This window comes from Muntiacus reevesi, chromosome 2, assembly GCF_963930625.1.
Source record: "Muntiacus reevesi chromosome 2, mMunRee1.1, whole genome shotgun sequence".
Lineage (NCBI taxonomy): Eukaryota > Metazoa > Chordata > Mammalia > Artiodactyla > Cervidae > Muntiacus > Muntiacus reevesi.
In genome coordinates this window covers 24,982,581-25,009,360 of record NC_089250.1, presented here as the reverse complement: position 1 = coordinate 25,009,360, position 26,780 = coordinate 24,982,581, and the positions used below count along the sequence as shown (strand labels likewise).

The 26,780-nt window shown below is 38.5% G+C and overlaps 1 protein-coding gene across 3 annotated transcripts in view; it reads left to right on the top strand.

Annotated features, from left to right (window-relative positions):
* ARHGAP21 (Rho GTPase activating protein 21) overlaps positions 1–24,935 on the top strand; it is a 129,414-nt gene extending 104,479 nt beyond the window's left edge. For all 3 annotated transcript variants that reach the window (XM_065921104.1, XM_065921105.1, XM_065921106.1), the window contains 17 exons: positions 2,702–2,860; positions 2,998–3,100; positions 4,678–4,714; positions 7,474–7,599; positions 8,999–9,283; positions 11,563–11,627; positions 11,708–11,844; positions 12,678–12,820; positions 13,561–13,716; positions 13,853–13,931; positions 14,787–14,860; positions 14,938–15,027; positions 16,631–16,756; positions 16,952–16,993; positions 17,315–17,420; positions 19,339–19,370; positions 22,427–24,935. In XM_065921104.1, coding sequence (XP_065777176.1) covers positions 2,702–2,860; positions 2,998–3,100; positions 4,678–4,714; positions 7,474–7,599; positions 8,999–9,283; positions 11,563–11,627; positions 11,708–11,844; positions 12,678–12,820; positions 13,561–13,716; positions 13,853–13,931; positions 14,787–14,860; positions 14,938–15,027; positions 16,631–16,756; positions 16,952–16,993; positions 17,315–17,420; positions 19,339–19,370; positions 22,427–24,115 — 3,449 coding nt within the window. In that variant the 3' untranslated portion in view covers positions 24,116–24,935. The remainder of the gene's footprint in view (positions 1–2,701; positions 2,861–2,997; positions 3,101–4,677; positions 4,715–7,473; positions 7,600–8,998; positions 9,284–11,562; positions 11,628–11,707; positions 11,845–12,677; positions 12,821–13,560; positions 13,717–13,852; positions 13,932–14,786; positions 14,861–14,937; positions 15,028–16,630; positions 16,757–16,951; positions 16,994–17,314; positions 17,421–19,338; positions 19,371–22,426) is intronic.
* Positions 24,936–26,780: the final 1,845 nt, after the last annotated feature.

Here is a 26,780-nt window from a genome sequence, read left to right as displayed (position 1 = left end):
TTGGTTTTACTTCCCAAATATCAGAGAATGGAGCCAATTCATTTACTTCGTTATCCGTGTAATGCAAAGATAATGAAACGTCTTGCAGAAAGAAAATTTTCCAGCATTTTGTTATACATTTAACATCTAATAGTCCTCTGGGGTCACAAGATTTAGAAAAATGAAGAAAATAAACCACTTCATGTGTAAATTAGGAAGATCAGTCATTAGCAGTATTTTGTTTATACCTACTCACCCTTGTGGCTCAGCTGGTAAAGAATCCACCTGCAATGCGGGAGACCTGAGTTCATCCCCTGAGTTGGGAATATCCCCTGGAGAAGGGAAAGGCTACCCACTCCAGTATTCTGGTCTGGAGAATTCCATGGAATGTATAGTCTATGGGGTTGCAGAGTCAGACATGACTGAGCGACTTTCACTTTCACTATACACACATACCCTGTAAAGCTTCAAAGTATGTCCTGAAAATAAATTTCAACATCTGTCACAAGTAAACACAAAATACAAAATGAATAATGAGTTCCTAAGTAGTTTGTTCTTTAGTAGCAGGTATTAAGGAATATTCTCCAATCTAGATTTTTAGTGTTTTTTTTTCCATTTTTAATTGGAGAATAATTGCTTTAAAATGTTTTCTTAGTTTCTGCTGTATATTGACATGAATCAGCTATATGTATACATATGTCCCCTCCCTCCATTCTGAGCCTCCCTCCCACCCCCTCACGCCACCCCTCTAGGTCATCATACTACTACTCATAACTATTAATATAAAAAAGTCAGTTGTATTATCCACTTCAATTTTACCTAAAACTCGTACTCCCCTCATTTTTGCCATATTTTAAATATTTTCTCTTGTTCCTCTCACCCCAGAGTTGGCCAGTACGTGTGTACCAAATTAGGATTAGCCTAACTAAAATTGAATTTGGTTGATACAGCCTTGCTGACACTGGCATTTTAAACCAATTCAGAAATCTTAGAGCTTGTAGGATAGAGCTGGATCACAACATTGTTCTTTACAGCATAGGACTTTACTTCCATCACCAGTCATCCACAGCTGGGGGTTGTTTTTGCTTTGGCTCCATCCCTTCATTCTTATTGGAGTTATTTCTCCACTGATCTCCAGTAGCATATTGGGCACCTACCGACCTGGGGGTTCATCTTTCAGTGTCGTATCTTTTTGCCTTTTCATACTGTTCATGGGGTTCTCAAGGCAAGAATACTGAAGTGATTTGCCGTTTTCTTCTCCAGTTCAGGAGAACTTAGTTATCTGAAATTTACCCAAAAGGCATGGGCCTGGGTGACTGAACAATAATTCTGAATTTAATATTCACTCTTCTTAGCTCAGATTTCCCAAGTTTGAGTTGGCATCTTCTTACTAGATAAATTTATGTGTTTCAAGTGTAACAAAACTGCTCACCACAGAATAATTTTAGATTTGTTCATTTATCTTCCTTTTGGTAGTAGTGTTGACTTTTATCCTGAAATATTTCAGTTTGATCTATAGCACACCTTGTAGAATACTATGCTTATTTACTTAGGAAAATAAATTTTTAAAAAAAGCTTGTACTTATAAAAATTATAGAATCGTTTCCCTCAATCAGATTTTCTGGATTTTCAACTAGTTCCTTTAATATTGAAAGTAGATCCAATAATAACTACACTGTCAGTCGGATCTGTCAGTTTTTAAAATAAATTCAAATCTCAGAAGCTCCCTAAGAAATCCCCAGCTTATGAAAGCCCCTAAGTATTTTATATTCTTACATAAATTAAACAGATAATTTTACCCCTATTGTGGATTTATTGTTGTAGTCCTCTTGAGCTATAAATGACCCTTTTGATAATCCTAACCCAATTTCTTTATAGGGAATGAATTTAATATCCAAAGGAATTAAGTAGCTTTCACAAAGTCCAGCAAAACAGGATCTAAATCCTTTGACCCGCAGCTCAGTCTTCCCCATTCCTAACAGTTGGCTCATTCTTTGTGCTAAAATTAATCATCCTAAAGATAAATTTGTGAAATCGGTGCCTAATATTTATTAAATTATTTTAAGGTAAATGTTAGATTCCTCAAAATTAATGTTTCTGGCATTCGTCAGCTGGCAAGCTGGGTCATCTTTCATACACATGTGCCTCTCACATACACCCAAACATGCTGCTTGTATAGGTTTAGGTTCTGAATACCTGTGAACTTTGGTATCTTGATGATCAGTTTGGTGAAAGTATTAATTGTTTGGTGAAAGTGTTAGTTGTGTCCAATTCTTCGCGACTCCATGGACGATAGCCTCAGTCCATGGAATTCTCCAGGCAAGAATACTGGAGTGGGTTGCCATTCCTTTCTCCAGGGGATCTTCCCGACCCAGAGATCCAACCCAGGCCTCCTGCGTTGCAGGCAGATTCTTTACCATCTGAGCCATGAGGGAATTCTCTTAATTGTTTGGTAGAAGCAAACAATTTAATTTTGGGTAAAAGCTACTCATTTCATTTCTTAGACCATATTCTTGGAATTCTTTGGAATTACTAGAGTAGAAACTGTGTGAGTAGACTTTTAACAGATGACTCTGTCATTAACTGTTATTGCTGTGGTTGTGTTCAGATCTGTATCTGGTTCTTTTAATACTGGGTACCGATGAATAGTTTTGTCATTGTTATCATTAATGATGATGAGGCCATTTAACATCCCAATATCTATTTTCATTTTATCTTATAGATGAACCTACCAGCCCTAGCATCGATCACGACATTTCTCACATCCCCGCCTCTGCAGTCATCTCTGCCTCCACCTCCCAGGTACCCTCCATAGCAACGGTCCCTCCCAGCCTCACAACTTCAGCTCCATTAATCCGACGTCAGCTCTCCCATGACCAGGGTACGTTTCATTGAGTAGTTATGTGAATTGTCTCACGTTATCAGTTTTCCACTTAGGGTACTGTGGTAATCATCTCACCCTGAAAAAAGAATCTGGAAACTGCTTGCACATATCTGAATGTTGGGTTTTACTTGCAGAATCTGTTGGACCTCCCAGCCTGGATGCTCAGCCCAGCTCAAAGACAGAACGATCCAAATCATATGATGAGGGCCTGGATGATTATAGAGAAGATGCAAAACTGTAAGTCTCAAGCATGTTGTTTTAAATGCCTGTTAGTGGGTGCTCAGTATGCCCTTGACATATAAATACTGAATTTACTGATGTATTTTCTAACTTCGACATTAGAAATGCAAATAAAAATTGTTACGTGATAATACATTCAACTGAATTTTTTAAAAAGTGTTTAAAAATCAGTAATACAGTTGCATTTTATGATACAAAAATACACATAAAATTATTCCTGCTTTAGACCTCTAGTCATGCAGTCACAGACAGAGCTATGCTATCTTTTATGTAATTCCAGAGCTATTCCTTGTGTAAAATCATGCACGTTTGCATATGCTTATATGCATTCATGTGTGTATTCTAATTATTTTTATAAACAAATGATATGTGCTCTACACACGGATCTTGGAGAGCTTTCAGTGTGGGTATCCCTGGCTCATTCTTTTTCATGATTGTTTAATTTTCCACTGAGTAGTTACACTGTAATATATTTAATTCGTATTCTATATTCTATTAGTAGACATTTCGATGATCAAATCTTATGCCACAGCAAATAATCCTTCGGTGACTATATTTACACATAGTTCATTTAGCATATATGTGAGTGAGTACAGTTGGAAAAAGGATTGTTATATCAAAGGGTATGTATATTCTTTACTCCACAATCTATTGCCAGTTGCTGTCCAGTTTGCTCTTCCTAGACTCGCCGCCTTAGGGGAGTGTGTGTGAGGTGTGGCCAGGGCAGCGGCAGTGACTGGCAGGGATTATTCTAACGATGCAGGATGGGATGTGTGAGCCATCTTCGCCTTCACTGTCCCTCACAAAAAGATCTCGGTCACAGCCTCGTTTCACAGTCAGCGTCGCCTTATCCCCAGCTGCACACTGCTGCCTGCAAAGATGGTGGGGCTGGGAGGAAAGGACCATGCCATCCCCAGTCACACATTAAAATCCTGTGCTCCTTAAGTGAATTTTGAACTACAACACCAAACGGCTTTGTCCCGTGAACTTAAATTGTTTTGAAAAATCAATGTGAACCTGGCCTCTGGAGCCCTAGGCTTTTTTAGTGGCTTTCAGAGTTGTTCTCTGTACTGAAACTCCCAGAATAGGGTTGGAGGGAGGAGTGGTGGCCATGACTGATAATGCGCTTGCTGCCAGCATGGCCACAAGCTGGGTGAGTGTGCACAAGCTGGTCTCTCTGACCACTGATGGTGACCACAGCCCGCTCATTATTGGCAGTGTGGAAATCCTTAATAGAGCATTACAGCTACAGGTAACTAATAACATAAAGCCCAAATTTTATCCTGAGTAGCTTTTTCTTTGATCTAAAAAAACCAAGAAAACAAAATCTCACCTTCTATACAGAGATGGTTTTAACTTATAGTTTAAGAAAACTCTGTCACTGAATCAAAAATTTAAGTACCTACAAAATTAGCTCTTTTTCCTTACTTGCATTGAACCCCAAACACTTAACATGGTAAAAATGAAAGGTCATCTTATTAATGAAAGAGGAGTTGTAATAATCAAATTACTCTTATATCTTAAGTTATTTTTATGCACTTATTACAAATATTGATAGATTTCTTTTCCAACAGGTCTTTTAAACATGTATCTAGCCTGAAGGGAATCAAGGTAGGTAGTCAATATTTTTAAAATACCAGCAAATGATAAATGTTTCTATTAACTTTAATTTACTTTAGCTCTTCATAGAGAATTGTTTCTTTTATCATTAGGTATTTTATATTTAAGTGTCATAACCCTTTATTCTCTAAGCTTCAAGTGCATTTGGAAAATTGCCTTCTAAGTTGTGACTTATAAACATATTCATCAAATATATAATACTTCACATACACTGTGCTGATTTTCTTATTCTGTTGATATAGGTTTATGGACAAAACTCTTGACTGTCCAGCAATATGTTTGTTTTTCTGTCCTCAACGTTACTTCACTCAGCCATCACCCCCTCAATATAATCCACCCCATCCACTCTTATCTACCCTCCCCTCATACCTTTCCCTCAAAGTTGTTAGACAGGAATTTTGTTATTTTGCCTTCTTCAAAAATATTAGGGTCTTCACTTATACTCACACTTTCTGCCTTCCTTACCCTTATCTTAATAAATGCCTATACCTATTTTTCTTTCTTTATTTTTATTTATCTGGCTGCTTTGGGTCTTAGTTGTAGCACGCAGGATCTTCACTGCATCGTGTGGGATCTTTCATTGTAGCTCATGGACTCTGTAGTTGTGGCACGTGGGCTTAGTTACCCTGTGGCATGTGGGATCTTAGTACCCCAACCAGGGATCAGACGCACATCCCCTGCATTGCATGGCAGATTCTTAACCATTGGACCACCAGGGAAGTGCCTTTTTACTTGGAACATTATCCTGTTAAACACAAACACCCACATTTCTTCTTTGGATTCCATCACTTTTCCCTTTCTCAGGACCCTTCTCTCTTCTGCAGAATCACTCTTTCCAGTGATTCAGTCACCAACATGTAAAGGCATGTTCTACTATTTCCTGTATGTAAAAGAAAAACCTTCCTGGAATCCGCAACCTCTCTCTCCCCTATTTACTGGTCCTATTTTACTCTTCCATTTTCCACAGCAAAATTCCTTGGGAAAAAACTGTCTGTGGTTTCCACTCCCCCATGTCATGTCTTTCTCAACCCACACATATCAGGATGGCACTGTTTAGGCCGAGGTTACCAATAAAAGACTAGTTGCTAGGGCTTTTTGTGTTTTTTTTCTTTTTTGGTTGCGTTGGGTCTTCTCATAGCACCTGGGCTCTTTGTTATAGAGCGTGGGGTCTAGAGCACAAAGGCTCAGTTGCCCTGCAGCATGTGGGATCTTAGTTTCTGGACCAGGGATCATAGCCACATTCCCTGCATTGGAAGGCAGATTCTTGACCACTGAACCACCAGGGAAGTCCCTAGTTGCTTGGGTTTTTAACATATTTGATTTTTCAGGAGTAACCAGCATGATTTCTCACCTCCTGAAACACTTTCTTCTGCTGGTCTCCATTTCTGGCTCTGCCTAGTATATAAAATGTTGGAAGGTCTAGAGCTGGTTCTGACTCCTCTGGCCTCTCCATCTACCCTCATTTTCTCAATGATCTGCCCCAGAGATCTCCCTGAGCGTATATCACTAGCCTTGACCTCTTCCCCAAACTTCGGCTCATGTGGGCTCCTGCCCTGCACCATCTGCAATGGGATGCGTAATGCGCAGCTCAAGGTTTACACACCCAAGTAGACTTAGATGACGCCCCCAGACACGTATCCCTCAGCTTTCCCCATCTCTCAGAATCTGCTTCAGGTTACCTAGTTGTTCAAATGTCAACTACGGTAATTAGCCTGTTTTTTTCTTTTCTGTTTCACGTGCCAGTCCACTCCACCTCCAGGACATACCCTGGACCTTTCCATTCCTCTCCGTCTTCATTTTTGCTCCTGTAGGCCCAGCTCCCATCATCCCTCGCTTGGATTCCCATAGGCTGTCCTTCCATAGTTGTTCCTTTCAAATGCACACTCCGGTAGCCAGCAGAGCGACCTTCCAGCTGTGTGATCAGACGATGTCCTCCCCTGATGCGTCACTTCATGGTCTCTCCCCCAACACTTCCTGCCACAGCTTGGAGTATCCTGAACAATCCATAATTAGCAGTTTCTCTTACTCCCATGGAACAACGAACGTTTAAAATGATAACAGTGAAGGACTTCCGTGGCAGTCCAGTGGTTAAGATTGCCTGCCAACACAGGGGACTTGAATTTGATCCTTAGTTGGGGAACTAAGATCCCACATGCTGCATGGCACAGCCAAAAAAATAAAATAGAAAAGATGATGATAACGATGAATGTATATTCATTAGCCATGCATTCTCCCTAGATTGTTTCTTTCCCCTGACTTTTCATGGTTGCCCCTTTTAAAAAGGTTTTCTCCAAATTTCATCTTAACGTCTTCTTTCTGCAGAGACTTCCCTCAGCATCACCAAGTTATAGCCACTACTCGATTGTTCCTTTTATTGCATCTCATTGTTTTACTCTCCAAATGGCACTAATCACAATCTGATCATTTTCTTGTTTTTTATTTTTTATTCTTCTTTCTCTTTCCTCACTAAAACTGTGAGCTCTTGAGAAGAGGAAAATTATACTATTTCTATTGTTTTTTAATGGTTAAAAAAATATTCCTTCAGGTGACTTTAAAAAATGATGCTCATCTTAAAAAAAATAAAAATAAAAATTTGTCTTATGTAATTGATAAAGTTAGCGGTTTTCAAAAGTAGCCTTTCATTTGGAAGATTTAGTAGAAGACTTTTTCAGCAAAATGATTTCAACATGCAAGTACTTACAAAGGAAAAAGCTGATATTTTGTTGTGTTTTCTGTGGCCTTTTCTGTAGATCTTAGACAGTCAAAAGTCATCAGAAGATTCCGGATCCAGGAAAGACTCCTCCTCAGAGGTTTTCAGCGATGCTGCCAAGGAAGGGTGGCTTCATTTCAGGCCACTCGTCACTGATAAGGGCAAGGTAGTACCTTTTCTCAGCTACTGTGAGCTTGTGAAATGCAGGCCCTGAAAAACCAAGCAGTCAGTCCGTTTACAGAAAACGGCAACATATCCAGAATAAGAAGAGTTGAAAACATTTATAAGTATCTTTGTTGACATACAGGAAAAATTATTTATAAAAATTCTGATCAGTGATTTAATTTAATACCTTTTAAAATTGAATCCCTTTTTTCATTCTTTATATCAATTACATGTGGGATACATTGTCTTTTATTGTGGCAACATTAAAGTGACTATTTAAGAAGGAACTCTGCTTCTCTTATTAAATAATTTATTACCCATGGATTATCACAGGGTGGTCCTTTAGGGAGTGGCAATTCTCCATATTAATATTTAAAAACTTTTATTCAGCGTCTTCCAGGTTACTCTGTTAGTTCAGTTCAGTCTCTCAGTCCTGTCCGACTCTTTGTGACCCCATGAATCGCAGCACGCCAGGCATCCCTGTCCATCACCAACTCCTGGAGTTTACTCAAACTCATGTCCATCGAGTCGGTGATGCCATTCAGCCATCTCATCCTCTGTCATCCCCTTCTCCTCCTGCCCCCAGTCCCTCCCAACATCAGGATCTTTTCCCATGAGTCAACTCTTCGCATGAGGTGGCCAAAGTATTGGAGTTTCAGTTTCAGCATCAGTCCTTCCAATGAACACCCAGGACTGATTTAAGTTGCCTGTAAAATAGCTTTATCATTCCATTTATTTTATAAACATGAGGTATTTAAATGAATATCACAGTATCAATATAGGCTTCATGAAGCAGATAACAATATAATAAAAATTTTACTAGAAACTTCCCTACAATATTTGGGCAGCTTAATTTATAAGAAAACTATAATACTGTCAAAAGAGTATCAAACATTTCTTTTCTTTAGAAACCCACCTTGGATGTTGTTTCTTGACCGTATAAAATTGATCAATTTTGTTAACTAAATTCATCACTTGTACATATCATTGTGGAGTCTCCTTATGCAGTGTTTGTCATTTGCGTGATCTAAGACTTGTCTTACACCTTGCTTTTAAGATTTTTCTGACTGATCTTTTTCCTTATTTTCTATTTCCTTAGCATTTTTTATGTATTTTGCTACACTTGCTTTATCCTAATTAACTTTGTTCATTTTCTTTTCCGGGCCCAGTTAAAGCTGAGGTTTCACCACCCTTGACTGTGATAGGAATGCAGTGCCCAACGTGGTTTGCACTCCACAAATTCTGTCTTTCCCCCCCTGACAGGTGCATGTTGACGTAAAGCAGGCACCTGCCACCTTGGGTGAACGTTTCTGTGTGTTAACAGCGCCGCTTGTTGTGTCTGTCCTGCACTGAGATTTAGCCGAATGCTGAGCCTGTCTGATGTGTCTCATGTTCTCCAGCGAGTTGGTGGAAGTATTCGGCCGTGGAAGCAGATGTATGTTGTACTTCGGGGCCATTCGCTGTACCTATACAAAGATAAACGAGAACAAACAACTCCGTCTGAGGAGGAGCAGCCCATCAGTGTTAACGCCTGCTTAATAGACATCTCTTACAGCGAGACCAAGAGGAAAAACGTCTTCCGACTCACCACGTCTGACTGCGAGTGCCTGTTTCAGGCTGAAGACAGGGACGACATGTTAGCCTGGATCAAAACCATCCAGGAGAGCAGCAATTTAAATGAGGAGGTGATTGTCCAAAGTGACATCGATAAAACCAACAACCTTCACAATGGTTTTTTAAAAGAGTGAAAGAATCTGATACATCACTTTAAAAAAATTATAGTATGCTATTTTCACTTAAAAATAGGTGCTCAGAAGGAAAACTCAGGGAATTCCCTGGTGGTCCAGTGGTTAGAATTCTCTGCTCCCATTGCCGAGTGCATGGGTTTAATCCATAGTCAGGGAACTAAGGTCAGGAACCTCAAGCTGCATTCCTCCCCACAAAAAAAGGAGAAGAAGGAGAATTCAGTATACATATTAATATCCTATATTATTTTCACTTACTGGAAAATCATCATTACTGAGCTAGAGAAATAGATTATTCAGATATTCTGCATACTTTGTCAAGCAGTGAACTGATCAGAGATCTAGGTTCCTAGTCCTGGTCATTACCTTAATGACTAAGTACTCTGTTTCTTTATCTTAAAACCAGGATTGTTGTGGGGCTTAAGTTACACTGAAAATGCTTCTCAAATCACGATGTAAATTCAAAGAGATACTGATCATGTGATTTTTTTTTTTTAATGAAATGGTGCAGGCAAGAGTATAATATAGCCTATAGTAATACAATACTTGGATTCCAAGAAAACTTGCATTATCAGAAATCATGTGATAAGCCAGTTTTTCTTTTGAATAAGGAGTTTCTGACTCACAGCCACCAACATATTTTTACAGCAGAAATTCCAGTAGTGAAGATACTGTTTTTATGTGTACATAACTATAAACTCTACAGAGCAGATTCAGCAATGATTAAGTCTAGATTTCACTCAAGGGTGCCTTTTTCCTATCAATACAGTTTTTCTTAGATATTGTTCTCCTTTTGTGTGACCCATTGTTATGACAGAAAAAGAAAAACACAAGGTTCTTTCCTCTTACGGTATTCAGGAACACCTACATCAAGCATAAAATTATGCAAATTATGTTCTCAAATTTAGTCATTTCCATTATATCCAATTTAAATCGTGAAAACTTAGTTCATAAGAAAAATGCCTATGCTTTTTTCCCTCTGATTGTTTATGCTCTGCCTTGTTTGTCACTAACAATGAACCCCAGATCCATATCAATACAACCCTTTTTCTACAACCACCACTATAAAAAACATCAGTGAGTTTTGTCACAGTAAAGAGGGAAAATCAGAACTTGGATATAGATTTCAGCTCTAAGTAGCAGTTCAGAGGAGTTCCTGTTTGAATCAGCACCTGCTCCGTGCCAGGTGTCGTACTGGGCAGTAGATGACTTCATCTCTGAGACGTGGGGCTGTTTTAAGGGTTGATGGAGGTGATGCTTACGAAGAATGCAGCCCAGTGCCTGGTAGGTCATGAACATGTACTTCATGTCAGCCATCATCACTGTCATCTGATTTTTCAGACACAGATATTTTCACCCAGTTTTATAGCTCAGAAAGTAATAATTCACTGAGCATATGCCATATGGCAGGCAGTCTTTTAAGCATTTTTACATCAGTTAATCACAGTAATCATATAACTGTGTACCTACTATTATCATTACCATGTTGCAAACATGGGAACTATTTGACAAAGAGAGGCTAAGTAATGTCCCCAAAGTCACATAGCTTAGAAGTGTCAGGACTAGGACTTACACCCAGGCAATCTTATTCTAGGTCTTAACCATATCCTTTTTCAGTTGGTAAATGAGGAGAATAGATTTGAATCTGAGAATTTACAAAGCCTGTATTCTTTGTAAATTATAATGTTCACTATGATCAAAATGAGACAAGTGAAAAATATATTTGGGGACACATGTCAATATATAACTGGAATCAGTAGGGAAAAATCATCATCTTATGGTCAACTCTGAGTTTTTCATACAGCATATTGTTGAGGTTAAAAAAAAAAAAAACAGTTTTGAGCGTTTCTATTCTAACAATCTTTCTGGGGTTAGCAACAAAAAAAACTGGCTCTCTGTTTCCCAGTCATTTATTAAAAATAGCAGATGAGTTCAATACATTTGAACACTGGCAACTTGCTGGTTGTCCAGGTACTGTGGGGCTACAGGAAATAAACAGAAAGCTCTTGGAAATGGGAGAGGCACTTGGAGCATTTGTCACTTAATGATGTTGGGTCGTGATTTGAATAGAGGTTTTAAAACCTCTCCATAGTGTCAGCATTGAATGAGCAAAGTAGTATGGAGCCCCCCACCCCATGCCCCCTGCCACCAAAAAAAAGTAGGATCCCTTTTTGAATTTAGAATTGACTTTCTCATTTTACCTTCTGTTTATTCTGTAGGACACTGGAGTCACTAACAGGGACCTAATTAGCCGAAGAATAAAAGAATACAACAGTCTAATGAGGTGAGAATCCCACTGTGCCTCCTAGGTCATCAGGATGTAAAAATGCTTGCTTGTTCACAAATGTCCCTTTCTTTCGGCAGCAAAGCAGAGCCATTGCCGAAGACCCCTCGCCAGAGTCTCAGCATCCGGCAGACCCTACTTGGTGCTAAAGCTGAGCCTCGGACTCAGAGTCCACACTCTCCCAAGGAGGAGTCGGAAAGGAAGCTTCTCAGTAAAGGTACTGACACCAGTGTTCCTAGATAAATGTAGGATTTAAAATTGGGACCATAGGGACTTCTTTGGCAGTCCAGTGGCTAGGACTCTGAACTTCCACTGTAGGGGGTGTGGGTTTGATCCCTGGTTGGGGAACTAAGATCCCACATGCCCCATGGTGCAGCCAAAAAAATAAATAAATAAAAAGTAAAATAAAACAGGGATTGTAGTAAATCAACTAAATATAGTTGAAGTATCAGTTAAAAATATTTTTTAATAAAACAAAATTGAGATTGCAAAGACGTTTTCATATTTTTCTGTGGACCTCAGCTCAGGGTGAACTAACCCAGAGATCACTGGGCCCTGGTCTAGGCTAGTGGGGCCTTTCTTAAGATGGGAGTCCAAGACATCAGTTCTTGTTAATACAATAAAAACCAAGAGAGGGAAAATACAACACATATATACACATCAAAAACTACCAGTTTGATTAATAATGAAAATCCAGGCACTTTCATTTTGAAATAGAACCAATACATTTCCTTTTGCTAAAGTCTCACTATAAAGATGTCACATTGATTGTTTTCTTGACTGTTTTAGAGAAAATCATGGTACAGATAGTCAAAAGGTGAAGAAGTATACATGATTCCAACTATTAATAGATTATCTGGAAGGTTGAAAGGAGTGTTATATTCGGAAGAGAATAGAATAGAATGTGTTTGATAAATAAAGGTTATATTCTTTATAGAACAGGACTCTGACTTATATAAATCTTGATTAAGAATCTTTAAAGTCATGATTTAGACACTCTGGTTTCCATTTTCTCTTCTTATGTCATTTTCTTTTGAAAAACAACAAAAGATGAGACCAGTCCTCCAAAAGACAAAGGCACGTGGAGAAAAGGCATTCCAAGTATTATGAGAAAGACATTTGAGAAAAAGCCGACTGCTACGGGAACATTTGGGGTCAGACTGGATGATTGCCCACCAGCTCACACAAACCGGGTAGGAGACACTGGCCAACCAGACTTCCTAAAGTCATTAATTCAGCCGTAGTCATATTGGGACCTGAGTACACAGCCCTGCAGATCACAGGGCATGTCTGTCGGTCTGATGAATATTTTCCTTGTCTTAACAGACCTTAGTTTCTCTAAGTGTTTCTGACCTGTATGAGTGTGTTGAGTAATTTTTGTAATGTTTTTTGCTAATGTATTGACTCTGAAATGGAATAATTATTCAACCAGTGGGAATGTATTCAAAATGCTTGGTAAGAATTCATTTTCAAGTCATGTGTGTTTAAAGAAGCATGGGAACAAGGGCTTGACTGAGAACGTGTTATAGATGTAAATGTGTGTGTGTGTTTACAATGCCCATGTTAAGATTCATATCACGAGTGGGTGAATGTTATTCTAACCTTCTTCTTCCCCTCCACTCTTCTTTTATTCAACTGAACTGTTTCCACATTCTCTTATTTGCTCTTATTTCCTCCTTAGACTATTGTTACTATGGATTCTCTTTTCTGTCTTGACTTACTCATTCTTTCCCCACTGACTCACATATCTCCTGTTGGTTTTATCTCTTCCCAGTTCTGCAATGTCTGTATTCATTTTCTCTATATCAAATAACAGCAATTCATATACTGTTTCCTTTTTGATGGAAAGGGTCTTTTAGCTATGATACACATCTACTAACTGAAGATAAACATTTATATGGTGTTAAATAAATGTTTATTTCTTGTTTTGCAGTATATTCCATTAATAGTTGACATATGTTGTAAATTAGTTGAAGAAAGAGGTCTCGAATATACAGGTATTTACAGAGTCCCTGGAAACAATGCAGCCATCTCCAGTATGCAGGAGGAGCTCAACAAGGGAATGACTGATATTGATATACAAGATGATGTAAGTTTGTGTCTTTTTTTTTTTTAATTTGGGTATTTCTGTTTGAATTACTGGTCTGTGTTGTTGGTTTTTGTTATTTTTTTTCCTTTGGTGGTATTGACTACAAAAATACTGTATTTTTATCTTGCATACCCAGAAATGGCGAGATTTGAATGTGATCAGCAGTTTACTAAAATCCTTCTTCAGAAAACTCCCAGAACCCCTCTTCACGAATGGTGAGTTTACCTTCACCAAAGACACCAGATGAAGCAGTTGAACCATACATTGTTGGAAAACCACAGCATATTCAATTAAACTGGGAGAAAATACTTTTGTCAAAGGAACAGGAGGTTCTGTTTAGTTCTTATTAGTATACAAAGCATAATCGTGTGTTATTTTTGTGATCTGGATTGTTTTTCGCTCCTAATATATTTCAGTGAAAAGTTGAGTTTATTAAAAAAATTGTTACAGTTCAGTAAAAATAAATATTATTCTGTGCATTCATGTTTACAGCCAAGTTGAACATTTATTATTGTTCTCTGTGAAAAGCCTTCAGACACTGTAAGGTACAATTAGTAGAAAAACATTTTTTCAGCTAAGCCTACTATTTGACTGAGATAAGACCCTGTAGCAGGTATTGCAGTGACGAGAGAGAAAGTGGACAGACTGATGTACCCTCAGCGAACTCACGTTTTAGGGAATTTCCTTTATTTGATAAGGCTTGAATGTGCGTGTGTGCTCAGTCCATTCGTGTCTGACTCTGCAACCTCATGGACTGTAGCCCGCCAGGCTTCTCTGTCCAAGGGATTTTCCAGGCAAGAATACTGAAGTGGGTTGCCATTTCCTTCTAGGGGATTTTCCCAAACTAGGGATCAAAAACCATGTCTCTTAGGTCTCCTGCATTGGCTTAGGAGATATTAAAAACTAGAGCAGTTTCAAAGACAACGTTTCAAAGGCTATTTGTGGTCTTCACTATTTTGTTTTTCTTTTTAATCATGGTTTGAAATTGAATCTTAAAGGGAAACTTGATTACAGCTCACTTGAACAATTTAAGATGAATTTGTTTTTTTTGTTCTTACTATTGTTGTCAGATAAATACGCCGACTTTATTGAAGCCAATCGTAAGGAAGATCCTCTAGATCGTCTGAAAACATTAAAAAGACTAGTAGGTATTATTTTGTATTTTTGGAGGTACAACAAAAGTTCAGCATTTAAATCCATCATGCAAATAATATGTTTCAGATTCACGATTTGCCCGAACATCATTACGAAACGCTCAAGTTTCTTTCGGCTCATCTGAAGACAGTAGCAGAAAATTCAGAAAAAAATAAGGTATGTAAACTCTTTATTGAAGACATATGCTTTCAGTGGCTTCAGCTGAAAAGACATGATTCCCTGGTTCAGGCCAAATAATCAAAAATAGGTTATAATTAAACAAAAGCTCTAAAATACATCACATTGCTGATCAAGTCCCTCTAAAGATCACTCTTAAAAGCAAAAGATCCCCAAAATATCAATTACTACTTTTTAAAGACATTCTCTTTTATGTTTATCCAGCAAGAAAAATGAAAAAGTTTACTTTTTATTTTTCAACTGTATCTTAATATTTTGAATGTGCAATGCTTGCATAAGACAACAGTAAAAATGTATCAAGTGGTATACTGTGAAAAACAATAGACGTTCCTTTGTTTTGGTTTAAACAGATAAGACTTTTTCTTTGTTTTGTTTTAATACCACCATATTACCTTTATCAAACACACCAAAATTTAGTATTCCTTTGATATTATCTAGTATTCTATTCATGTGTAGTTTTTCCTGATTGATTTAAAGAAATATCTTTTTTATGACTATCATATGGAATAAAACAAAACTCACATACCACATAAATGAACAAACAAAACCAAACAAAAAAATGCATTGATACAGAGAACAGAGCAGTGGTTACCAGAGGGGAGGAGGGTTGGGGGTGCAGGGAAGGAGGGGTGGGGGTGAAGGGAGGGTGACAGGGTAAAGGGGATCGACTGTATGTGATGGATGGAAACTGAATTTTTGGTGTGGGTCCCTAGATCAGTTTGAGTTTTTTTTTTTTAATTCTACAATGATGTTTTACTCTCTGGTATGTTTTTGGGATTGGTTATTTAATGTTTTAATCAAATCTTGAGGTTAAAAGATTCTACTAAATGCTATAAGATATAACAAAAAAGATTTGTACCTTTGATAACTGGATAGTTAAACAGGGATACAAAATATGGAAATAAACATACAAACATCTAGGCATGTAATACTGAGGTATTCATATTGGTACAAGGGTGAGCAAAAGGCTTTGGAAGTATTGATTGAAGTAAAGATTTTATCGAAAGAATATTTTCAGATATTAGATTTTTACATATTCATGATCTTAATGTACCACTCGGGCAAACTGGAAAATTTTATATATTTCCAGTTTTTAGTTTTTGAGGAGAGAGGTTTTCCCTATTCTTTTACAAATTTGATTCCCTTTGATTTTAATACTTTTGTCAGTTAATCCAGCTTTGGTAGTACTTCTTTTTAGCTGTGCTGTGCAGTTCTCTGACCAAGAATCGAACCCGTGCCCCCTGCAGTGGAATCATGGAGCCTTAACCATGGGACCACTAGGGAATCCCCTGTAATACTAGTTGTGAACTAGATAAATTGCTTTCAATCAGACACTTCTTGGAAAAAATGTCAGTTGTGTTGTATAGTGTCATTAAAGCAAAAAAAAATTTACATATAGATTGGTTTATGGAAATCCCAACCAGGAAGCATTATTACTATTTTACACACATCAGTCAACCATTGTTTTGAATTCTTTTTCATCAGAAGAACCTTTCAGAAATAAAATGCCAAACATGCAATGGGAATTGAAGCCTACTTTCTTAAGAAATGTTGTGATGTTTTCTAATATCCTGTATTGCAGATGGAACCAAGAAACCTAGCCATAGTGTTTGGTCCAACTCTAGTGAGAACCTCCGAAGATAACATGACACACATGGTCACTCACATGCCAGACCAGTACAAGATCGTAGAGACACTTATCCAGCACGTAAGTTCAGGCTTCGGCTCATCAAGAAAATTCTCTTTCGTGAGCAGCTGATAGTTGGCAGGGTAGAATATGGTTATAATTTTTTTTTTCCCCCTAAGAAAATTACCTTTTTTTTCTGTGCTATCCTCCAAACTATAGATCTCTTTAGGGGGTTATTTAATTTCTCTTTTTCACCTTTTTTATTTTAAATTTTAGCATGACTGGTTTTTCACAGAAGAAGGTGCTGAAGAACCTCTTGTGAGTATTGGCTGCCAGCATGTATACTCTGTTCTTTTCACTGGGGACACGTGAGATGCTGACCCTACGACAGTGTTAACCTTCCTGCTTCGTATGCTATTGTCTGCTTTGCATCTCGGAAGCAGGTCTATAGCACCTCAGTTTCTGATCTAATGAAAGTCCAAGTATGATGCTTGTTTGGTAATGAATTATATGCAAACAGTGTAAAAAATTAAGCATATGCCCTCCACTCAGTAATGTGTCTTTTACTAAATGTTGTTTGAATTTTAAAGAAAGTGTCTTTGAAGAGATGATGAAGAGATCTTTGTTTATTAACCATAGACAACAGTGCAGGAGGAAAACACAGTAGACTCCCAGCCAGTGCCAAACATAGATCATTTACTCACCAACATTGGAAGGACAGGCGTCTCCCCTGGAGATGTATCAGGTAACTCTTGCCTGGGCAGTATTGATCTTTAGGTTAAAAGCTAAATTTTTATAACGTGAAAGAGCAAATCAATCATAAGTAACAATTCACTGTGATTTTTTTTTCCTTTTCTTCTCTTTTTCCCTTTCCACTAATAAAAGAATGTAATCTTCCTTTTCCGATTGATCTTGATTATCTTCCAGTGACTGTAATGCCATTGGCAGTGCATGGAGTTGTAATGCTTGTCAGAAAGGAACAATGAGGGAAAATGAGCATGCAAACCACTGTTTTGTTCTTTTTTTTTTTTTAATTCACAGTTTCCATGTAATAGTCATCACAAGGTAAAACAGATACCCGCTACTGAGTATGTGGTTGCTGTGATGGCAGAAAGTGTGGTCTAGACTATTACAAGTAATTCTTACTCTTGAGCTGGATGTTTTGTTGAAAAAGCAGCAAGTTAACTATGTAAAATGCTCACGGGCAGCATTTCCATAAATGCAGTATATATTATCTTGTCACTACAGAGGTCAGCGTAAAAGTCAGCCTCTTTGACATTTTCTTCTGTTTTCTATTGCCACCCTAATATTTGGTGAAATACTAGTTCTTGCAGGCTCTTTCGATGAAAGTTTTCTCCTGCCAAACTGTTGCAACTAACCTAGCATGTTTTACATCATGTTCTCCCTTTGTCTCTAGTTCCTGTTTTAGTCCTAAAGGGTTTTTTTTCCAGCACTTTACTGACACAGGCAAATCTATACTGATGTTGAACAGGCGAGATGGGAGGAGTCTATCACACGGTAATGTCGCTAGTGGATTCCGTGGTGTCCCTGATGGACAGCTGGAACTGTAGGAAGAAGGACGACTGTTGTCCACACTGTAGCTGCCTTATCTGCAGAAACCCCCGATTCCTGTAAACGCACACCGAGTTGATCTGTGGTGTACATTTTCTCTTACGATTCTTGTAAACAGATCACGACTACTTTCTTAAAAGTTTTTCTGCTGTTTCTTGTTATTTCTGAAGCAGACCATGAGGAGAAATAGCATGGTATGGTCTACCAGTTCTTAAAGTCATAAAGCATTGAGCCATGTGTTGAAAGGGGCGTGGCATGGGGCTCAGCTCATTAACTCTGAAAATCCATTTCCCTGAAGTTGAAAGAGAAAATTTCAAAAATTGGTGTTGTCCTAAAGACTGCTAGCCCCTTCCTACCCTCTTTGTACTTGTACAATCTGAGTTTTTGCCAGACAGTAAAATGATGCTCTCCATTTTTCCATTTTCATAATAGCATTTGTTACTAGATAATTGGAAAACTGGTAGCAGTGTAACTAGTCAAAAGGATCCCTGACTGCACAGATGTGAAACCAGGGTCCAAAGCAGAGATCAGCATGATTTAACATGACACCAAAGTGACCTAGAAGCAGGGTTATCCGAATGCATATTATGCATACAGTAAATGCTTCTCAAATTTACCATTGACAGTCTGACAAAAATCAAAGGAGATAACACCGAGTCTGAGCATCTCAATTTGTAGCGAGGGCAGCCAACAATCTCAAACGTTCTACATTGTGTATCAGTTTCAGATACAGGATGTGGTACATAGTGCGATTCTTCTAAAGGTCTTCGAGCTGCTTTATTGCTAGATTGAATACTTAGAAAATTTAATAAACACTAGTGTTTCTGTTTTGTTTAGTACAGGGCTCCTTTGCCATCCCTCTCATTGAGCTGATTCTGCCTACAATTCACAGCATCCTTTCATGGCGGTGGCTTTCTGTGGTGCAGCTTGCATCTTTGTGAGCTCTGACTATCCACTGTGTTCTATTGTTTTTTGAGTTTTGCTTTCACATTTTGTTCTGTGCCTGTCTCTTCCATAAGTTTTTGCATTGTTTGTGGGAAGCAGTAAAGAATCTGACCAATACTGACCGTGTTTTCCTTAACTTCCCACAGATTCAGCTACTAGTGACTCAACAAAATCTAAGGTAAATTGTTTCTTACAGTTGGGAAATATTTTAGGGGGGAATTGCTTTGTGGCTGATGGTTATGATTTGTATGTGGTTACACCCCTGTCTGTGTCTGATGACACAGACCATAACAGCATATCATAAAGGGGAAAAGTAATGCTTAGAATATGATAGAGAAATACTGGATTGTGAATTGGGGTGTTGGGTTTATCTCAGCATAGTTTAGTATAATACAAAGAAATAGGCATTTCCCCCTTTGTTCTTATATGTGGAAATTTTCTAACATACACAAGAGTAGACCAACTAGTATAAGTCCTCATTATCCATCCTCAGCATACAGTCAACATTTGTCTAATCTGCACCCCGCCCACTTCCCTCCTCCTTGGGACTAGTTTGAAGCAAATGCCAAACATTGTATTTCATCCATAAACATTTCAGCAGTGATATACACTTAATTGTTATATATTTTTTATAAAAATATCCTTGCTTTCTTTTCAACAAGGTCACTAATTTTGTTTTTACAGTCAATTTTTGTTTACACAATTTGTGTTCTGTTGACAACACCACCAAAGTACACAACTATTTGAGTAGTTTTAAAGACATTCTTATAGTTAGAAAGTTTTTTATTTCAAATTTTGCTCTGCTGAGATAGTAGCAAGTAAAATTGTCAATAAAATTTTTAATGTTCTATTTGGAAATGAGACATGAATGCTACATATCATTTCTAAGCATAATGAGGTCACATATGATTAAATCATAATTTAGTTTCTTGAAGAAAATATTGCAAAGTATTTAATGATATATCATTCACTATCACTTTTATTGTGATTATTACTATCTTTTTAAAAAAATTTTTATCATCTTTTTACCCCAGCTTTTTATTTTGGAAATTTTTAAGTTACTGGAATAATACTTAGCATTCAAAACTTTTGCCCTAGTTTGGTAACTCTTCAGTTGGTAACTTTTGATATATTTGTATGTGATTTTTTTTCTATGTCATTTGAGTTACTTATGATATGATAACATTTTACCCCTAAGTGCTTCCATGTGTTATCACCTAAGAACAAGGGCATTCTTCTGTATAATTATAGTATAATTATTGTACTGAGGCAGTTCATGAGTACAATACATTATTATTTCTAATGTACAATATTTACATACATTCAACCAGTCATCCCAATGATGTTTGTTTTTTTCTTTTCTTGTATACAGGGTGCAATCAAGGATTGATCCTTGCATTATGTTGTCATGTCTCCTTAGACTTACTTATTTTGGACCAGTTTTCCACCTCTTTCTGCCAGAATATAAGACTTCAGATTTAGATTTTTATGTTTAAAAAACTTTCTTGAAATTTCCTCCATCCCTCTTACTAGAAGCATATTTCTTAACCTGTGATTATGGCATTCTCTTCATCTTAATCAATTATGGTGCAGATATCCAAATGATATATTTTTGTAACAATGTTTTCAATTATAAAAGAAGTGAAAGTCATTTGCTTTAACATATATGTGATCACAGAATCATCAATGTTGGGAATCTTAAAGATAATCTAATTTTTTTCACTTAAATAAACAATGAAGTTGAGTTGTTGAAAACTGAATCACTTAGTCAGTGTCATACGCAGGAAGTGAGGGTAGAACAGGCTAAAGAAACACCAGATCTTCTAATTCAGAGCCCAGTCATAGCCATCATTCCTTGAGGTCTTCAGCAGAATGTGTTAAAATGTGAATAACCATCAGAAAAGTCCTGGATAATTAGACAGTCCTTTATAACTTAGAAAAACAAAGTTCTGTACATCTGATTTGATTTTGGAAAGCCCTTTTTAATATAGCAGCCTAAATTTTTACTTTAATTTTCAAGACTTCAGTATAGCAGTTTTAGCTTGTCTATAATTTTTATGACAATAGAAAAACCATACTTTCTGCCTCTGCCTCAGCACACTGCCTGCCTGCTCATCTTAAATGGGGTATGTTAAACCAGCTAGGGTTTATTGACACCCCACTCCCCCATTAACTGAGCCTTGTAGGCATTATGAACATGTTAATTAAATGGTCTTAAACAATTGTCATCAGGAACCTATTAGGCATAGCTGATGAAGCTGGTTGGCTGCACTGCCACTTTCTCAATACAGGGCGTGACAGAATTTCTATGGTAAGGATTTAAGGTCTTGAATTGACCTTAGGTTTTTTGAACTTTCTGATTTGATTGTTCCTTGAGATCAGTGAAGACATTACCAACCTAGTTTACCTAAGGCCAGTCTCTGCAGATCCAGCCTGACTGAACTAATGGGAACCCAAAAGCTTCCATATCTTAATCAGCTTACGTGACACAGTATCTGTATCATGTGACATCTGTAATTAGAAAAAAGGTAGTCATAAGATTTTAGTAACCAGCATCAGAATATTATATTCAGCTGTCAGAATATTGACTATGAAACCTGTGTTTCTAGAGGAAAGAACCTGTGGACCCACTGAGTATAGCAGAAGCAGGGATGGTCCATAGATACAGAAAAGTTAAAAACAATGGAGGCTGGGGGCCACCAAACACAAAATGTGTCCCTGAAAGACAGGTGTATGTGAGCTGTGTGACTTGGCCGATAAATAAATATTAATTAGTCCCATTTCTAATTAATTGAAAATAAAAACTTATGTCAGGCACAAATTAAAAGGAGGCGTAAAAACCACACCTTGTTAGTACTTGGCTTTAGTGGTTAAGAAATAATTGGGGGTGGGGGAGGGAAGGACTGGGAGTTTGGGATTAGTAGATGTAAACTATTACATATAGGATGGATAAACAACAAGGTCCTACTGTATAGCACAGGGCACTATATCAATATCCTTGATGTCCCACAATGGAAAAGAATGTCTATATGTATTATACCCGAGTCACTTTGCTTTACAGCAGAGATTGGCACAAGCTTGTAAATCAACTATATTTCAGTTAAAAAAAGTCTTTTTTAAAAAAATCAAGCAATAGAAATCGCACACACACACAAAGAAATATTTGGGGGGAAACTTTTTCGGAAAGTGAACTGGATGACGTTCTATTCAAAATGTTGTCTCTCTGCTTCCCAGGGTTCTTGGGGATCCGGAAAAGACCAGTACAGCAGGGACCTGCTTGTATCCTCCATCTTCGCGGCTGCCAGTCGCAAGAGGAAAAAGCCGAAAGAAAAAGCACAACCCAGCAGCTCGGAAGACGAGCTGGACAATGTGTTTTTCAAGAAAGAAAACTCAGAGCAGGGTCACCACGACAGTAAAGAGGAGTCCAAAAAAGAGAGTGAGACACCGGGCCGAAAACAAAGGACTGTTGCTCCCAAAGAAAACAACACGAAGAAAGACGGCAGCGGAGGCGGCAGAGCTGAGCAGAGGGCCCCGCGAGGGGAGAGCTTGGAGCCCCCGGCCCCCCAAAGCACCAAGCAGAGCCGGTCACCCACCCTGAGCGGTCGCCTCGCCGTCCTGAGAGAGAGCCCCAGGGCCCTCGCGGCCCAGAAGACCTCCCACCTGGAAGACACGGGGTCCGACTCCGGCACCCCGCTTAGCACTCACGCCGCAGCTCCCCCTGCAAGCTTTCCCACCAGGAAGCCCCCCAGCCCCGAGCCCAGGCACAGCGAGCTCCTGGTCAGTGTCGGCAGCATCACCTCCGACTACGCCGGCCCACCGTCCGCTCCCTACCTGGCCGGCCTCGACTCCAGCAGGCTGAGCCCCGAGGTGCAATCCATGGCCGAGAGCCGGGGAGACGAAGCCGATGACGAGAGGAGCGAGCTGGTCAGCGAGGGCCGGCCGGTGGAGACGGACAGCGAGAGCGACTTCCCGGTCTTCCCCGCCGCCCTGGCCTCCGACAGGCTCTTCCGAGGAAAACTCCAAGAGGCCGCGAGGACCAGCCGGAGGAACTCCGAAGGCAGTGAGGTCAGCTGCACGGAGGGAAGTTTAACGCCGAGTTTAGAAAGCCGGAGACAGCTCTTCAGCTCCCATAAACTGATCGAGTGTGACACTCTGTCCCGGAAGAAATCTTCCAGGTTCAAGTCGGACAGCGGGAGTCTAGGAGACGCCAAGAATGAGAAAGAAGCCCCTTCCATCACCAAAGTGTTTGACGTTATGAAAAAAGGAAAATCCACCGGAAATTTACTGACACCACCAGCCAGAAGCGAATCGGACAAACAGGAGCCCACTTGGAAAACAAAAATAGCCGATCGGTTAAAACTGAGGCCCAAAGCCCCGGCCGATGACATGTTTGGAGTAGGAAGTCAGAAAACCATCGCCGATCCTGCCAAAAGGAAAAACATCAAGCGCAGACACACGCTGGGCGGGCACAGGGATGCTACTGAAATTAGTGTTCTGAATTTCTGGAAAGCACAGGAGCAGAGCGGGGACAGAGAATTCGAACTTTCAGCTGTGAATCGATTGAAGCCCAAATGCTCCGCCCAGGACCTGTCCATCTCAGACTGGCTGGCCAGGGAGCGGCTACGCACCAGTACGACTGACCTGAGCAGAGGGGACACGGGGGACCCCCAGCCTGAGAGTCTCGGCACCTTAGAAATACCAACCAGGGACCCACCCCTGTCTTTCCAGTCTGATGCAGACAGTTCTTCCAGCACCTTGGCTTCAACTAACAGGGCCCCTCTTTCCATACCACAGTCACCTGACCAAATAAATGGAGAAAGCTTCCAGAACACGAGCCAAAACGCCAGTTCTGCAGCCACGGTCCAACCTTATCAACTGTCTCAAACCCCAGACCACAAAGCACAGTTCCATCCCTGTCTTTAAACTGGGGGTCCTTTCTGGAGCGAATAAAAGCTACTGTTACACTTTCCAGTAACTCTGTAAATATTTTCTTGTACCAGAATTGTTATTATGCAGCCTTCAATTGGGCTGGTTTCATCATTTTGCACTGTGAAATAGCTTTACGGTGCATTACTACAGCCAGAAGAACATATATATATATATATAAATATATAAATAAATATATATTTAAAATATATTGGATAGTTGTATACAAAGGAGCAAGGTATTTGTTGCAACTCACTGCATAGTGTGTACACCCAAGATAACTGAAGAAAATCTCTGGCGTTAGTATGCGGCAGATGTGTTCTTTTGGTTTCATCACTAACAAAAGTGCCTCATCATAAAAATACATTTGGGTTTTAGGGTGCCATATTGTTAAAATTAGATAACGTACATTGAGCAAAAAAAAAAAATGTGTTTTATTGGTAACAAATTTCATCACATTTACCAGTTTTAACACAGGTGGATACAGAACTTCCATTCTCTAGTCATTCCAGGTGGATCTCTGAGTTTTCTATTCCAACTTTTAATACAGTTTTTGAGTTTTGTGTGACTTGAATTTTTAATCTTTCTGTAAAATACGTAACTTAAATGAACATATTATATGTGTATCTTTTCTTCAGATACCAGATTTGATATAAATGTTGTAACATAGGTGTGTAGATAGTGACCTGGATGGAACTGGCTTCTTTATGGAGAAGAATATAATTCTGCATGAGGACTTAATGGATCCAAACCTGTGTCATGCCTGTGTGCATACCCAATTAAACACTGGAAATAAAAATTGTTTTGGTGAACTTTGTATGGCTTGAAACTTACTCTTATTACTTACTAATATATATTTAAATGCTATTCATTTATAACTGCCATTATTCTAATTTTTATTTTAGTTTTTTAAATTTGAAAAATATCTATTTATTTCTTTGGTTGCATCCGGTCTCAGCTGTATCACTTGGGTCTTCCACTGGTTGTGCCACATGGACTTGTAGTTGCAGTGTGTGAGCTTAGTTGCTTCTCAACAAGTGGGATCTTCATTTCCCAACCAAGGACTGAACCCGTGTCCCGTGCATTGCGAGGAGTGTTGTTCACCACTGGGCCACCAGAGAAATCCCAGTTCTGCCTTTTAAAAAATTACCTGCTCTTAACATTCCCCCCTCCTCTTTTTGGCTGTGTCTGGCAGAGATCTCTGACAAATGTTTCCATTGGCCTAACTTCACTTGTGTACACAGGTAATATTTAACTTTTCTGGCTGACGTCTTGTATGCTGTTTACCTTTTCATGGAGATAATCAGTAAAGAGAACATGCATTTAGAAGTCAAACCAACTCTATACTTCCTAAATACATAAACTTGGACACCTTATTTAACTTCTCTGAATTTATTCCCTTGTACAAACAATGATAACAGTATCTACTACAAGGGTTATTAGATTTAAATGAGATACTGTTCCAAAATATTGCTTGCCACACAGTACTTGCAAAATGTATATCAAAGATATTCTTAGAAATAATAGGTACTTAAAGATTATTAAATTTTACAAAAATCTGTCCAGTTTTAATTTTCACTTGTGTCTCATTTCTAAAAGTTCTGTTTAGTTGTCTAAATTTAGCTTAATCACTTTTGAGATCCATATGGTTTATATCACATTTTAAGTCTTCTTTTATGTCTATGAAATATTTAATCCATTGATGTTAGCATGAATTCTAGAACCACACTGCCTGCTTCAAATCAAGGCTCTGCCATTTACAAATTGGATGAGTTTGAACAGCTACTTGACTTCTCTGTGCCTTTCCTTACATATGGAATGAAAGAACAATCCTTGTCTCACTGTTACATGTGTTTGCTGTTATTATTATATTTTAGATCTGATGCTTGCCATAGCTTCAGTTCTATCAGGTCTGATTCTTTTGTCTTTAACTTCTAATTCTTTCTTTTTTAAAATTTATTTATTTTTTTGGCTGTGCTGTGTGGCATTGGGATCCTAGTTGCCTGGACATTGGAAATTCAGAGTTCCAACTACTAGACTGCCAGGGAAGTCCATAACCTCTTAATTCTTTAATCTGATATTTCTATTGATCCTTGCTTATGGTGATTTCTGTTTGTATGTTTGGAGTGTCTGTTCATACAAGTCAGAATAAGAGATTTATAATTTTATCATTGTCATTTTTGTGCCAAAAAAGTAAACCTTTGTCATGGTGCACCATAATTCAGTGTACCCAAATAATCATTTTCCCTCTTTCTATTTTTGAGAATACCAAAAGGCTGCTTTTTGAAGAGAAAGTGGGAGGAAGAAAATTTGAGATGCCACTTAGTGCTTTGTAAGTCAACGTAAGATTCCTAGTATCTCACAGTCACACAAGAGCCTCTGCGGAGTTTTTTTTTTTAGAGAAGTCCTTTAAATTCAGAGAATAACATCTCTAAGTTTCCTAGAGAATTCAACACAAAAGCTGAAATATGACTTTGTATTATATTTCTAGGATAGATACCATTGTAAATACTAGGAAACAGTCATCTTCCCATTCCTCTAGTCCATTCCAATGGACATCGGGCAAACAAAATTCTTAAATCATAAAATTATAGCTTAAGTATTCAAACTTCATGGGGTTCCTCATCTTGCTGAGAAGGGTCTGTGGATTGAAGGAGCTTGG